The 16,314-nt window shown below is 40.4% G+C and overlaps 1 protein-coding gene across 1 annotated transcript; it reads left to right on the top strand.

Moving 5' to 3' along the window:
- Positions 1–14,703, top strand: LOC139445132 (prostaglandin reductase 1-like). The gene is made up of 9 exons (XM_071226232.1): positions 1–413; positions 2,432–2,477; positions 3,189–3,239; positions 4,484–4,648; positions 8,168–8,285; positions 9,369–9,524; positions 11,120–11,228; positions 12,104–12,219; positions 14,364–14,703. Exons 1-9 carry the CDS (start codon positions 305–307, stop codon positions 14,472–14,474), a joined length of 981 nt encoding a protein of 326 aa, XP_071082333.1. The 5' UTR covers positions 1–304; the 3' UTR covers positions 14,475–14,703.
- The last annotated feature ends 1,611 nt before the right edge of the window (positions 14,704–16,314 follow it).

The raw sequence follows: 16,314 nt of genomic DNA, 5'->3' as shown, positions 1-16,314 counted from the left end.
ATGCAAGTATTTGGTATATGCTTTACATATTGTTTTGCATAATTATATAGATATGCTACCACAACTGCGACAGTGAGTTGCATGACAATATATATTTATACATCAAAGTGACCGTATCGCTAGCTCTCCGTAGTACTATGCTGGCTGGCTGCCGGCCGCAAGGAACTCTGGGTAGGAGAGTGCACGACCGACTGACATCGAGCATTGTCATTCGTCACCACTCGCCCCTTTCCGTAACTTGGTCACGCATGCGAGCATTGTACGTGGTTTAAAGTTCTGCCAACAGGCCTTTTAAACTGTCACAATGGTGCAAGCAAGAAAATGGATTTACGCCCACGAATTTGAAGATCAGCCACGAACATCGAACCTGCAACTTGTGACTGAAAACATTTCGGACGCATTACAAGACGAAGGTAAAAATAAGATCGTCTCTTGCACGTGTGTATTTATGTGTTGGCCTACAATCGGCCTGAAAGTGAAACTTGGTTGGTTGGTTGGTTGGTTGTTTTACGCCGCACTCAGTAATATTCAAGCTATATGACGGCGGTCTGTAAATATTCGAGTCTGGACCGGACAATCCAGTGATCAATATCATGAGCATCCATGATAACTTATAGTGAGTGAGTGATTTGGGTTTAACGCGGCTTTTAACAGTATTCCAGTTTATCGCGACGTGTCAGCTTAATGTGGGAGGAAAGCCTGAAGTGATGCAGGTCTCAGACGTTTACCACTTCGGTGAAACCCATGAGCACGGGTATGATGCTGACAAACCTAGAAACATAATTAGGGCTAACCGGGATTCGAACCCACAATCATAGCTTTCTGGCGTGCCCAAGGGACGCAACTCTGCACAGCGAATCGCGGCGCCTTAGACGACTGGGCCACCCGTGCCCCCTGATAACTTATAAGTCGATATGATTTCCTAATGTTACTAATTCATATAAAATTCCATCTAGGCTAATCGTGCATTTGAACCCTTTTATTCTTCCTGTCCAACCGTAGCAGAGATTCATGTCTGTTGCTCAAGCTGTTGTTTGTAAAGGGATCAAATTACACATTCTGTTCACGTCTGGATCTGTGTGAATCCCATTGTAAATGAGCATCCATATATGTGTAATCTGACATCATGGTTGTGTTACAGTGTGTATATTGTGAATGGGATTATAGTCACACTCGAGGATCGAACTACTAAATGAATATTTGAATTAGTAATATTAGTATTATTAAATGAATTAATATTACCAGACTTTCTGAATGGTTTTGTCATATAGCAATGATTACTAAATCAAATATCAAATAATTACTCTGGTAAATGAAGGAGTAATATTATGCTATATGCTACACTCAACAATATTCCATCTAAGTGATCTGGCGGTCTGTGGATGAATAAAGTCTTAAATTTAAGTTATCATGACATTGACATAGTGACTAAAAATATTTAAGTTGTCATGACATTACATAGCCACACGCAATTAAAGTTATCATTACATTGACCTAGTGACACACAATTTAATTTGTCATTACATTGACAGCGACACACAGTTTAAGTTGTCATTACATTGACATAGCGACACACAGTATAAGTTGTCATTACATTGACATAGCGACACACAGTTTAAGTTGTCATTACATTGACATAGCGACACACAGTTTAATTTGTCATTACATTGACATAGCGACACACAGTTTAATTTGTCATTACATTGACATAGCGACACACAGTGTAATTTTTCATTTCATTGACATAGCGACACACAGTTTAATTTGTCATTACATTGACATAGCGACACACAGTTTAATTTTTCATTTTATTGACATAGCGACACACAGTTTAAGTTGTCATGACATTGACATAGCGACACACAGTTTAAGTTGTCATTACGTTGACATAGTGACACACAGTTTAAGTTGTCTTGACATTTACATAGTGACACACAGTTTAATTTGTCATGACATTGACAGTGACACAATTTAAGTTGTCATTACATTGGCATAGTGACTCACAGTTTAAGTTGTCATGACTTTGACATAGTGACACACAGTTTAAGTTGTCATGACATTGACAGTGACACAATTTAAGTTGTCATAACATTGACATAGTGACTCACAATTTAAGTTTTCGTGACATTGACATTGACTCACAGTTTAAGTTGTCATGACATTGACAGTGACACAATTTAAGTTGTCATTACCTTGAAATAGTGACTCACAATTTAAGTTGTCATGACATTGACAGTGACTCACAGTTTAAGTTGTCATGACATTGACAGTGACACAATTTAAGTTGTCATTACCTTGAAATAGTGACTCACAATTTAAGTTGTCATGACATTGACAGTGACTCACAGTTTAAGTTATCATCACATTGACACAGTGACCCACAATGTAAGTTGTCATGCTACTCTGATGTTGGGACCGGCCTGTGTTACAGAGGTGCTGTGTGAGGCTGTCTTCCTGTCCGTGGATCCCTACATGAGGTACGTGTTACCTTACCCACACCTTTGCAAAATATATCTCAAATTTAACATTTAATATCAACATGTCGATTTCATCTTTTTTAGTCAGATGGTCCATGAGCATATTATATATTGTCCATTGTTGTGCCAATTCATGTTTGACACTTTTGATAACATTCGATAAGCAAGTCTAGGTTTGCTGAAACATGTTTTGTGACCTGAAAACATGGAGCCCTTTATGACTTCCAAATGTCAAGAGCATGCACAGTTTACAGACATAAGATTTAATCTTCATCGTCAAAAACTGGCCTCCACAGGTGATGTCGCTTTGATGATGTCAAGTGAGATATTGCCTCAATGAAACTGCATCACTATTCTTTGCCGACCATTGTGATGTCATCGGTTAGTCAGTCCCATGATGTCACAATCAAATGACATCATTAATCTCACTGAGCTGGTTAGCTGTACTTTTTTATTTCAAGACACAAGTTCATACTGTTTTCTAACTGAAAAGTTTAAAGAATGAATTTGGATGAAAAGAAGAACCTCATCCTTGTGTCGTTTGATATCAAATATATGTCGACAAGCCTTGGAGGTTTAAACTTTTGTCAACTCAAGTGAGAAACTCGGGTGAGACACTTGGGTGAGTTTCTCTGTGTAACAACTCTTTTTGACCTCATCGAACTTGAGCCTAATTTCCTAGTGTGCTCTACCAAGGACTCTGTGTTCCAGGCTGTTCAAGGTTGCTGTGGGAGACGTGATGCAGGGGGAGCAAGTGGCCAGGTAGGTGGATGCTGAGGTGTGGAACTAGCTTCTTCATCAACCACAACATGGTTTAGGTCTGCTTAGATTTGTGTCAATGAAAAATGGTTGGGTCTGATACCTATACTATTACTAATTTACTGCGCAACCCACATTTTCCCGAGGCAAGCGCTGACTTTAAAAGTCCAGTTTCCACCCTTGCAGAACTAGCCTGGAAATTCTGGGCTCGATCATAGAGCCACTAGTGGCTATTACAAGTTATGTCCCTTATATATCCCTCATATTGACCAATCAGATTCCACCTCTCATATAACTTGCATTTGCTTCAAACAAAATGGCGGTGCCCAGTGATCTGATCGATAATCAAGATCTATATTGTAATAAAATAGGTCTGACTTCGCGAAATGCATCAAATCACGTGAGCACCCTGATTAATAACATGAAAAGATTTGGAAAATATATGTTGATGCTTAGTTTATGGTACAGATGCTTTGCAAATCCGGCAATCAACTGAAATCTGCACTGCAGTTTACAAACCGGATGATGATTTTGTATGTGATTTTGATTGGACTATGCACAGACTCCATCCAAATATTTACTCAGGCCTAGTTCTAGGACTTTTATAGTCAGTTAACTCATTAGTCTCGGGAAGATGCACAACCCATCAAAGGTACTGTACCACTAACCTCATTATGGTTATCATGGTCATAAGAGCTGGTTAACAATGAGGATTGGATGGTCACAATGTGTGACCTGGTTGATTCAGTGATAGTGTGTCGGTGTACACCTGTACTGTGAATAATGGCTCATGCTATCAACCACGGGTTTCGTTGGACCCGACTCAATTGGTACAAGCTACAATATTTGCTGACTGTGGCATAAAATATTAATTTCAACACCAACCCAAGTGAAAAAGTTAGTTTACCTGACACATAAACCCAAGTCATTCTAGTTTGTTTATTAGACATGATTAATTGCCTGAAAATTTCATGTTATATTCCTGAGACAACATGCTTTTCTTCTGCTTTTCTTAATAACAATGGCACACTGAAACTGTAAGCTATGACCGTGTGATGTTTGTTCCGACCCGTGAAGACCAAGGGTAGAACAGGTCTTCAGCAACCCATGCTTGCCGTATAAGGTGACTGTGCTTGTTGTAAGAGGCGACTTTCGAGATCGGGTGGTCAGGCTCGCTGACTTGGTTAATCCCAATCCTGTTAAACAAACAAACAAACAAACAAACAAACAAATGATGTTCATTCCAGAGTGACAGCCAGCAAGAGTGACAGTTTCCCTGTAGGGACGATGATCCTAGCCAAGCTTGGTTGGCGGACACACACCATTGTGTCGGATACATCCATCCTGGAACAGTTACCTCCCCTTGGAGAACTCTCAGCATCCCTTGCTCTTGGAGCTGTCGGCATGCCAGGGTAATATTAGTAGGAAGCTTTCTTTCTGTTTACTAAAGGATGCTAAGGAAACGTCCCTGAGGCTCTGGGATGGACTAGGTCCCCTGACCTCATGACTCTGGTCTGGAGAGTTGACTCAGATGGACAATGGGTGGTCAGCTTATGTGACTTTTATGGACCAGTGAAGATTCCGGGGTAGAATATGTCTTCAGCAACACATGCTTGCCGTAAAAGGCGACTATGCTTGTTGTAAAAGGCGACGAACGGGATCGGGTGGTCAGGCTCGGTGACTTGTTTGATGCATGTCATCGATCCCCATTGCATGGGTCAATGCTCATGATATTAATCACTGGATTGTCTGGTCCAGACTCGATTATTTACAGACCGCCGTTTTATAGCTGGAATATTGTTGAGTGCGGCGTTAAACAACAAACAAACAAACAAACAAATTATAAATCTACAGTTGTAGGTTATAAACGGCAAATTGCAGTTCCTACAAAATTCTCAGTGTGTGTGACATTAGATGTGCAAAAGCAAGATAGAAACCAACCTAGAGGGTGTAGATCAAGTTTTGGTTACAAAAGAATGCTTGAAATTTGGCACTTCATTATTGCTGACTGTGACATCGATTCTTTTGCATGACAATGAGCAATAAGGCATCTTAATATACTTCTCAACATTTGCTAAGGACTCAAATAGCAAGGCTTGATTTAGCTATATAAAACATGCAACAGTGCAACCTATTATTGAAAAATGCAAGCTTATGTTTATTATCCCCCGCCGCGCGAAAGCGCGAAGCGGGGGATATAGTATTCACGACCGTCCGTACGTCCGTCCGTACGTCCCACCTGTTTGTTGCCGCGATATCTCAAGAACTAAACACTGGATTGTCTTCATATTTGGAACTATGGTGTATATACAGACTCCGCAGACACCAGTCGGTTTTGGTGACCTTGACCCCATTTTCAAGGTCACAGCAGGCATATCTGCTTTTGGAGTTGGAAAACGGTGTTGCCGCAATATCTCAAGAACTAATCTCTGGATTGTCTTCATATTTGGAACTATGGTGTATATACAGACTCCCCAGACACCAGTCGGTTTTGGTGACCTTGACCCCATTTTCAAGGTCACAGCAGGCATATCTGCTTTTGGAGTTGGAAAACGGTGTTGCCGCAATATCTCAAGAACTAATCTCTGGATTGTCTTCATATTTGGAACTATGGTGTATATACAGACTCCGCAGACACCAGTTGGTTTTAGTGACCTTGACCCCATTTTCAAGGTCACAGCAGGCATATCTGCTTTTGGAGTTAGAAAACGGTGTTGCCGCAATATCTCAAGAACTAATCTCTGGAATGTCTTCATATTTGGAACTATGGTGTATATACAGACTCCGCAGACACCAGTCGGTTTTGGTGACCTTGATCCCATTTTCAAGGTCACAGCAGACAAATCTGCTTTTAGAGTTGGAAAACGGTGTTGCCGCGATATCTCAAGAACTAAACACTGGATTGTCTTCATATTTGGAACTATGGTGTATATACAGACTCTGCAGACACCAGTCGGTTTTGGTCACCTTGATCCCATTTTCAAGGTCACAGCAGGCAAATCTGCTTTTGGAGTTAGAAAACAGTGTTGCCGCGATATCTCAAGAACTAATCGCTGGATTGTCTTCATATTTGGAAGTATAGTGTATATACAGACACCGCATACACCTGTCAGATTTGGTGACCTTGATCCCATTTTCAAGGTCACAGCAGGCAAATCTGTTTTTGGAGTTGGAAAACGGTGTTGCCGCAATATCTCAAGAACTAATCTCTGGAATGTCTTCATATTTGGAACTATGGTGTATATACAGACTCCGCAGACACCAGTTGGTTTTAGTGACCTTGACCCCATTTTCAAGGTCACAGCAGGCATATCTGCTTTTGGAGTTGGAAAACGGTGTTGCCGCAATATCTCAAGAACTAATCTCTGGATTGTCTTCATATTTGGAAGTATAGTGTATATACAGACTCCGCAGACACCAGTCGGTTTTGGTCACCTTGATCCCATTTTCAAGGTCACAGCAGGCAAATCTGCTTTTGGAGTTAGAAAACAGTGTTGCCGCGATATCTCAAGAACTAATCTCTGGATTGTCTTCATATTTGGAAGTATAGTGTATATACAGACACCGCATACACCTGTCAGATTTGGTGACCTTGACCCCATTTTCAAGGTCACAGCAGGCAAATCTGTTTTTGGAGTTGGAAAACGGTGTTGCCACAATATCTCAAGAACTAATCGCTGGATTGTCTTCATATTTGGTACTATGGTGTACAGGCGGGGGATATTTCGTCACTCTGTGACAAATACTTGTTTCTATATACGCCAAGTGCATGTCTAAATCCGTCACAGATGTGTCTGCCCCTTACTTAGCAGGGTCATTGAACACATATTGAGTTATATTTAGCATTAACTTGCAGGGCTGCACTGACAGAATAATGAAACTTATTATTGGTCGATATATAGATATATCATGATACTTCTGAATTGATATATCAGTTACACCCCTAGCTTGTGTTTACTGTTGTGTGTGTCATGGCTAGAGGGTAAATGGAAGTTCCATGCTGTCAATGGTCTCCTGTGAAGTTAGGTGTAATAAATAGTAGGGCTGCAACAAATACAACATGAGGCGAATACGATTTGTATCATGAATATAGGGTATGAATACGAATATTTATTCACAAATACAATAACAAGTCATCAGTTGATGTATAATTTATGATATTCAGTGAAACAATAACAAAATAAACTATTTGACATGGTTTGTTAATCATTTATTTATAATACATTTATATACTGCACTATCCAGGTACTAGTATCTGCTCAATTGCGACAATGACTTCACAGTGTCTTCGAAGAAATGTATGCATATGATATGTTCTTATGGATATTTTAAGGGTCAGGGTATGTAAATGCACATGACTGCATATTCATAAATATTCGATTCTAGTGACCATGAATAACAAATTCAATTCATGAATGGATATGGTTCGAATAACGTGACTGAATTGTAACAGCCCTAATGAGTAGGTACTTAGGGAGCAGTTCAATATATACATGTCAGATTAAACCCGTGAAGATCCTGGGTAGAAGAGGTCTTCAGCAACCCTTGCTTGCCGTAAAAGGCCACTATGCTTGTCATAAGAGGTGACTAACGGGATCGGGTGGTCTGGCTCGCTTACTTGGTTGATGCATGTCAACGATCCCAATTGTGTGGATCGATGCTCATGATGTCAATCACTGGATTGTCTGGTCCAGACTCGATTATTTACAGACCACCATCATATAGCTGGAATACTGCTGAGTGCAAGTTATATTCTTGGGCATGTATTGTGGGTTTGAATCCTGTTCACTCTGGTTATGTTTCTAGGTTTGTTAGCACCATACTCATCATGTCAGGCTTTTCCTCCCACACCATTCTGACATGCCGTGATCTAACTGAATGCTGTTGAAAGCGTCATAATATCACACTCACTCACTCATGTGTGTCCCCAGCATGACTGCCTACTTTGGGGTGGAGGACGTTTTGAAGCCGGTGGAAGGAGAGACTGTCCTGGTGAACGCTGCTGCAGGCGCTGTCGGCAGTGTTGTTGGTCAGATTGCAAAAATAAAGGTACCATTCACATATAACTCCATGATTCTAGCCTAGTAGCCTCTTATTGTCAGTTAACAACCATGCCTCATGAGGATGACTAAACATATATGTCGCCGGCAGCTTTATTTCTACTTTTATCCATCGTAAGGCCGCTCCTCAACTGTCTGCATGTATTGAGTTGTACGTGCTATCCGTACCTGGCTTAACGCCTAATTCACAGGCTTCTACCTGTGAGGTCACGGCAATTTGAACGCACAGTCAATTGTCACCCGTCAGCCCGGTAGGATTGGCCGACAGCACTCAACGCTCATGTTGACGTTTCATGTTACAAGTAAGCACCTCCCTTATATATGCCTTCTACATCTATATCTTATTGCTAGTGTATCAATTATATCGAATATAGTACTTAATAACCAATCAAGTAATGTAACTTCAAGTTAGTAAAGAATCGATCGCGTATATTGTAAACATCACGCTATTCGCTATTACTAACTTAATCACTGCACTAGCTTAGCACGTAAGACAGTGTGTGAAAGGAATAACACTTTATGTATATATGTTTCATATTTTAATAACATTATACCAAAAACACAATTTTATGGATCACTGACTTCGCGCCATAAGTGTAATGTCAGCATATTATCTCATCATAAAAGCACTCAATGCATAGCCATAGTGCTTAGATATATATATTTTGACAATTTTACTCCTATCATTATTATATACATCATATATAATATGGACAATCAATTGTCACCTGTCAGCCTGGTAGGATTGGCCGACAGAACTCAACACTTTTCTCATGTGGACGTTTCATGTTACAGGCAAATAAATACATTTTAAAAGAAACTCCGTCTTCAATATTTGTCTGGGACAACTAGAATCCTGAACCTGCGACATATAGATCATTGCTTTAGCTTTCAGTCACTGGTAAATCTGGTCCAGACTTGTTTCTTTCCAGGTTGCTGTGAAATAAATGTAGTATCGCTGACTGGCATAACTCAACATTCCTTCACTGAATCAACTGGCTGACTGTGTCATATTAATATCATTGACATTAAAACAGCATTTGTAAGTAATATAGATTCACTTGCATTGTAGGGCTGCAAAGTGATTGGTTATGCAGGAACTAAGGAGAAATGTGATTGGCTGAAAAATGAACTTGGGTTTGATGCAGTATTTAACTATAAGGAAACCACGGTGTCAGACAGCATCAAAGAGGCGGCCCCTGAAGGTGTAGATTGCTACTTCGACAATGTGAGTACTTTGACGATGTGAGTACTTTGACAGTGTGAGTACTTTGACGATGTGTGTACTTTGACAATGTGAGTACTTTGACGATGTGAGAACTTTGACAATGTGAGTACTTTTACAGTGTGAGTACTTTGACAATGTGAGTACTTTGACAATGTGAGTACTTTGACGATGTGAGTACTTCGACAATGTGAGTACTTCGACAGTGTGAATACTTTGACAATGTGAGTACTTTGACAATGTGAGTACTTCGACAATGTGAGTACTTCGACGATGTGAGTACTTCGACAGTGTGAGTACTTTGACAGTGTGAGTACTTCGACAATGTGAGTAACTATTTGTGGCATCAGGTTGTCCTCCGATGTCAAGCCATTTATTTTAGATCAACTCGAATGAGTTTATGATTAGCAAGGTCAAGGCCACTTATCTAGTCCATAGACAAGTGAAAATTTGAATTTTGTTTTCTTCCCAAGTCTAGTTTTGTTTGATAAACCACTTGCAGTCCTAAATTGTCTGACTGCCTGCATGGTCTAGTGAATAGAGCATCTGCCCAGAGAGCAAAAGGCCAGTGGTTCGATCCCTGCCCGCTCATACCGAACATTTTATAAGATGGTTCTTGTTACCCTGCCTGGCACTGGGCATTAAGGTGATAAATCAAGGACAGCAGGTTTGGTATCAGTACACTGTGTCTGAGTGGGATACTGTGGACAAGTTGGAGTTAACTTCTGGTGTCTTCCCCTCCTTCGTTTGGAATTATTAGAATATTCACATGCATGTGACCACAGCCCCTTGAAATTCCAGGTTAGAATAGGTCTTCAGCATCCCATGCTTGTCGTAAGAGGCTACTAACGGGATCGGGTGATCAGGTTCGCTGACTTGGTTGATGCATGTCATCGCATCCCAATTGTGTGTATTGATGCTCATGTCAATCACTGGATTGTCCCGTCCAGACTTCATCATGTACAGTCCATCCCATACAGCTGGAATATTACTGTATGCGACCTTAACAACAAACAAACCTTAGAATGCAATTAGATTTTTTTCTCCAATTATTTTTAGAAAGTGAGACTGGAGGCATTTTATTTGTGTTTCTTAAAAAAACTTTTTAAGGCATCTGTGTACATATGCTATGGACTGATGTGATTTGAATGAAGCATGAATGTTTCTTTGTACAGAATTGAGGTTCTGTAACCAATAGTATGGAAGTGAACTGAAGTTTATTGTCGATTGACACTGTAAATAAGTTATTTTACTCTTTATCGGCATATAAAAATCTACCATTGTAAATGTTGATAGCTACTGGTACTTGTTTGTGTAAAGATATCTTTGTGTATAAAAATGACAAATATTTACAAATAATGGGATAACTACTTGACTTGGGGAGAGTTTGTTGTATATTGCTGCACTCAGCAATATTTCAGCTATGTGGCGGCGGTCCGTAAATAATAAAGTCTGGATGAGACAATCAAGTGATTGACAACATGGGCATCGATCTACACAGTTGCGATACAATGACATGCATCAACCAAGTCAGCAATCGGATCTTCACCGGTCGCCTTGGGGAGAGAGCACCATATGTTATAGATGTGATGTTGCAGGTGGGTGGTGAGTTTTCCAGCACCGTGTTGTTCAACATGAAGCAGGGTGGTCGTGTGGCAGTGTGTGGTCAGATTGCCGAGTACAGGTACGACGGCAAACCACAGACAGGTGAGTAGAGGGCGCCCCATTCTGATGCCTTGTCAGCAGATCTTGAAAACTCTTTTTTGTCAATGGATTGTCATTAGATCAATCTTATGTTGAAATAGATTGTTACATTTTAGAATAAGGAAAAGACAAAATATTATCCTACACTTATTGAATTTGATGATTGTCATGGTGTTGATTGATTATTTAAGTGACATCACATCATACAGCAACAATGAATTTATTAAGGAAGAGAATTTATAGATGTCAACTTCTTTATTATGAGGAACACAATGTTTCAGAGTATATGTTAAGAGTGCTGCTGTGTGTGCATGTACTTGTCTTGTCTTGTCCTCCGCTGTATGGGCAGATGCAGGCACCCAATAAGCATCCTCCACTGTTGTGTTGCAGGCCCTCTGGTGTATGGGCAGATGCAGGCACCCAATAAGCATCCTTCACTGTTGTGTAGCAGGCCCCCTGGTGTATGGGCAGATGCAGGCACTCAATAAGCGTCCTTCACTGTTGTGTAGCAGGCCCCCTGGTGTATGGGCAGATGCAGGCACCCAATAAGCGTCCTCCACTGTTGTATTGCAGGCCCTCTGGTGTATGGGCAGATGCAGGCACCCAATAAGCGTCCTCCACTGTTGTGTAGCAGGCCCTCTGGTGTATGGGCAGATGCAGGCACTCAATAAGCGTCCTTCACTGTTGTGTTGCAGGCCCCCTGGTGTATGGGCAGATGCAGGCACCCAATAAGCGTCCTCCACTGTTGTGTTGCAGGCCCTCTGGTGTATGGGCAGATGCAGGCACCCAATAAGCGTCCTCCACTGTTGTGTAGCAGGCCCTCTGGTGTATGGGCAGATGCAGGCACTCAATAAGCGTCCTTCACTGTTGTGTTGCAGGCCCTCTGGTGTATGGGCAGATGCTGGCGAAGCAGCTCACTATGAGGGGGTTCATGTGCCGTACCTTCCAACACTGGCCAGAAGCGAAGTTACAGGTCATTGATTGGATCAAACAGGTAACTAACACATGATTCAGCTTCGTCTCAGTGGGGTTCCGTCATATTAGGTCCCCAACAACTGAGGAGACTAATTGCCTGGGGTGGTCAGGCTCGGTCACTTGTGTTATCCGGGATAGATATTAAGTTTATTTCACTTGTCAGCAAAAATGATGTGCTACAGAATTGCCATCCATCTAACCACCTTCCTGAGGCAAGAGGGTTAACTGACTTTAAAAGTCCAGTTTCCACCCTTGTCGAACTAGGCTGGACCTAAGGGGCTCGATCGTAGCACCACCAGTGGCTACTAAAGTACTCACGCAAATGAAAAAAACCCTGGTTTTTTCGATCTCAGATTTTAAATAAATGCAGTTAATATACAAAATATATAAATATTCAAACAACTCAATTAGTACTAATTGGGCCTTGGCACAAATACAGCGTATCAAAGGTTTTTATGTCTTTTTACACGTAAAAGTGTGTAAAAATATGAACAAAACAGTCTATTGTGAAACTGAGCATAACCAGGTGTTAGTAGATCAAGGTGAATGTCCATGACCTATGACACCTTGACGACAGGTGAAAACAGGTGCTTGAAACCCACGTGCATGTGATTTGTCAGTGGTTAGTGATTTGTGAGTGGCATTGTGGGATAGTGAATCATCGTCAAAATATCAGAACATAAAAGTAACATATTACCTTCTCAAACAACAACTTACATGTCATTATTATTATGTACATAAACATAGCTATTATTTTTATTGTTGTTTTGATAACTTTTTTTCCAGGCTAATGCGCATAATGCCTATAGCCTGTTTCTGCCATGTCAATTTGGACTTAGTTTTATTTTTGAATGTTGAAAGTGCCTACAAATTACCTCCTGTAAAGTACATTTTGTATTGAGCACTGAGATAAAACTAGCAAATCCAGACTAGTACTTTTTCAGTTATTTCGTTATTTCGTATTTACATCTATGTAATGCTTTGTGTCGATTATTAAATCCAGCAAAACAGTTTTTTTCATTTCCATGAGTACTTTACAAGTTATGTCCCTTCTAAGCCACTCTTATGGACCAGATTCCACCTCTCGTATCACTTGCATTTGCTTCGAACAAACTAGCGGCACCCAGTCGATAAAATCAAGAAATATATTGTGATAAAACGGGTCTTACATCGCAAAATGCATCAAATCATGTGAGCACATGAACAAATTTGGAAAATATCTGATGATAACGAGTTGGCGGTGCACATGCTTTGAAATTCCTGCAATCTACTGAAATCTGCACCACAGTTTACAAACCGGATTAGATTTCGTTTGGTGATTTTGATTGGACTCGTTTGTCCAGCCAAAATGTAACTCGATAATACCAGCCTAGTTCAGCAAGGGTTGAAACTGGACAGATACCATCTAACATGTCTAAAGGTAAAAATGGTAGTCCTCAAGGGAACGTCACTTGTCCTGCTACAGAGCTGCCATCCATCTAATGGCCAAATTAGTAATCTTTAAGGGAATGTCACTGCTCTGAATTCTTAGACTAGCAGATTTATTTCGAAAACTGGTATAGCGCGTCATAGTACCCCAATGGTGTAGAATCTTGATCACAATATCCATCACTGGCATATCTGGTCCATATATTTCTGATGGGTCCAGCAATAACAGACTGTGAGGGAACATTTCTTGGACTAATATTTTTCAGACAATTAGTGCTATTGAACATTCTGAAGACATTATGTTGATGATGCAGGAATCAATATTTGTATAAATTTTTACTTATCCTGCATTACTCATTCATGCATTCACTGCGTACCTTACAACAACAAAAGACAGCGCTCAGCGAGGGTCTTTGTGAAAAAAAAAGATGTTTCCATTTTCACCTCCTGCCTTTTGCATGGACATTTGCCGAGGGCTGTCTTATGTTGTCGTAAGGTAAGCAGTGAATGCATTAACGAGTAATGCAGGATAAGTATATAAATGTAAAAAATATTTAGATTTTACTAAAATTGATTTCTCTGATATCCTTGAATCAGAATGGATTTTTGCAGGTTTGTGATCCAACAGTAGGCCTAATTGTAAATGAAAGATGGTTTTGTTTGTCAAGAAATAGTGGTGCTTCCTTTGAGAAGCTGTCAAGTCAGAGTTAGATTCTCAGTGTGATTTGTTTTCAGGGCAAGATAAAGTATCGCGAAACAGTAACAGAAGGCTTCGAGAATATGGCTGAAGCTTTTGTGGGACTTTTCCATGGAGCAAACACTGGCAAAGCAATAGTGAAAGTGTGACACTGTGAGAATGTACAGAAGACTTCTTGACAGAAGAAATCATTTGGGACACAAGTTCCATCAAGAAGCTTTAGAAGTGCAACAAAGTCTGATATATGGAAGAGTTGGATATTATTAGTTATGGTGTTTTCAGTTGCCAAGTTTTGAACTTGATAGCAGTCCACTTTTCCCTAGCGACAGGCTGCGATATATTCTGTTGCTTTGTGACATCATTGGCATCATGTTTCTTGTTTGTCACAACATCATATATTATGTTCTATGATGTTGCTATTTGTCAATCAGTGACCTCCACGGTGAGTTTTTTCCTCCATAACTTTTTATATTAATAATATTGATAAAGTCACGATCATGTTTCTTGAATATATAATGTCTTTGAACATCACAATTGACAGTATATGGTCTCATATTGGGTTAGTAGTTCTGCTCTGATTGGTCAATCTCAGATTGAGGCATACAAAAAAACTATCCAGCTCTGCCCCCTCAAAATACATGGTCGTGGGGAGTAGTTGGTGACCATGTTAGGCTTGACTCCCTGAGAGTTTCCTACACTGAAGCACATGTTACATGCGGTGTCTCTTTTGGCATATGGGGCGGTCGGGTAGCTAAGTGGTTAAAACGTTCGCTCGTCACGCCGAAGACCCGGATTCGATTCCCGACATGGGTACAATGTGTGAAGCCCATTTTCTGGTGTCCCCCGACGTGATATTGCTGGAATATTGCTAAAAGCGGCGTAAAACCATACTCAGTCACTCTTTTGGCATGAGACATATGAAATATGCCTCTGTTCACCCAGCAGTGAATGGGTACCCGGTAGGATGAGGTGTGACAAATCCTTCCAGCACCTCAAAAGGCATCTTGGGTTGTATACTAGGGCCGTTATGACTCACTCATGTATTCAGTGAATCGAACCGTTTCCCTGCATGAATCGAATTTGTTCTTTGTGGTCACTAGAATCGAATATTAACAATAATGGCAGTGTTTGAAATAATTTTAAACCCAACGTGGCAGCAGGGCAGGCGACCCATAAATTTTGCTTGCCCATCTTCCAAGTTACCCGTCCGCATTCAGATAGTATCAATATTGGAAAGACGTGAAAAATAAGAGACACTGTTATTATTATTATTGTTGTTGTCCCCGAGTGCCTGGTCACTTTATGAAATACACCGTACATGTAGTCCTACTAAACTTCATCCTTCACATTCATCAACAGATCATGTCCACACCACGGATTAATATTACCCTTAAATACTCCAAAGTATTTATTTCTTGTTATCTAAAAAAATATATACAAAGAAATCCACAAGAACAAAACAGTTTCAAATAAAGGGATTGGTCTAAATGTCACTGTTAGGTACTACGTCTTTGTGTTCTGCCATGCTTGCAGGTGGCGCTATGCTACTTCTGCCATTACGGGAAGTAACTCTATTAGTTCTTGTTGTATTTATAGCGTATCACGATCTTACAAACTGATGATTCAAGTATTGTGTGTACAGAAGTATTGATGATATAGGTACCGGTGAATCATTACAGCCCTATTGAATATGTATATGAAATCACAAGATAACAAATATGTACTGTACAAATATTTGATTTATTACATTCCTGTATGGCAAGAGCCACCATACCAGAACTTGCCTGAAGCTTTGCATGCACATTTCTATATCCCTGCCATCCTTACTTTCAGTCTTGACCGATTGCCACTGTACAACTTTTCAAAGCCTTTTCCCCCGAACAGTACTAAATCAGTATTTGTGAAGGGATCGTTTTGTAGGTGATTTGGGTTATGCTGACAGCATCCCCATGCAGGAAAAGTCATCACAGCCTCTGAATATCATCTTCC

This window comes from Haliotis cracherodii, unplaced genomic scaffold, assembly GCF_022045235.1.
Source record: "Haliotis cracherodii isolate W230 unplaced genomic scaffold, xgHalCrac1.p SCAF_6, whole genome shotgun sequence".
NCBI classification, from domain to species: Eukaryota; Metazoa; Mollusca; class Gastropoda; order Lepetellida; family Haliotidae; genus Haliotis; species Haliotis cracherodii.
The sequence above is the reverse complement of the archived record's forward strand: the minus strand, read 5'-3'. Positions and strand labels throughout refer to the sequence as shown.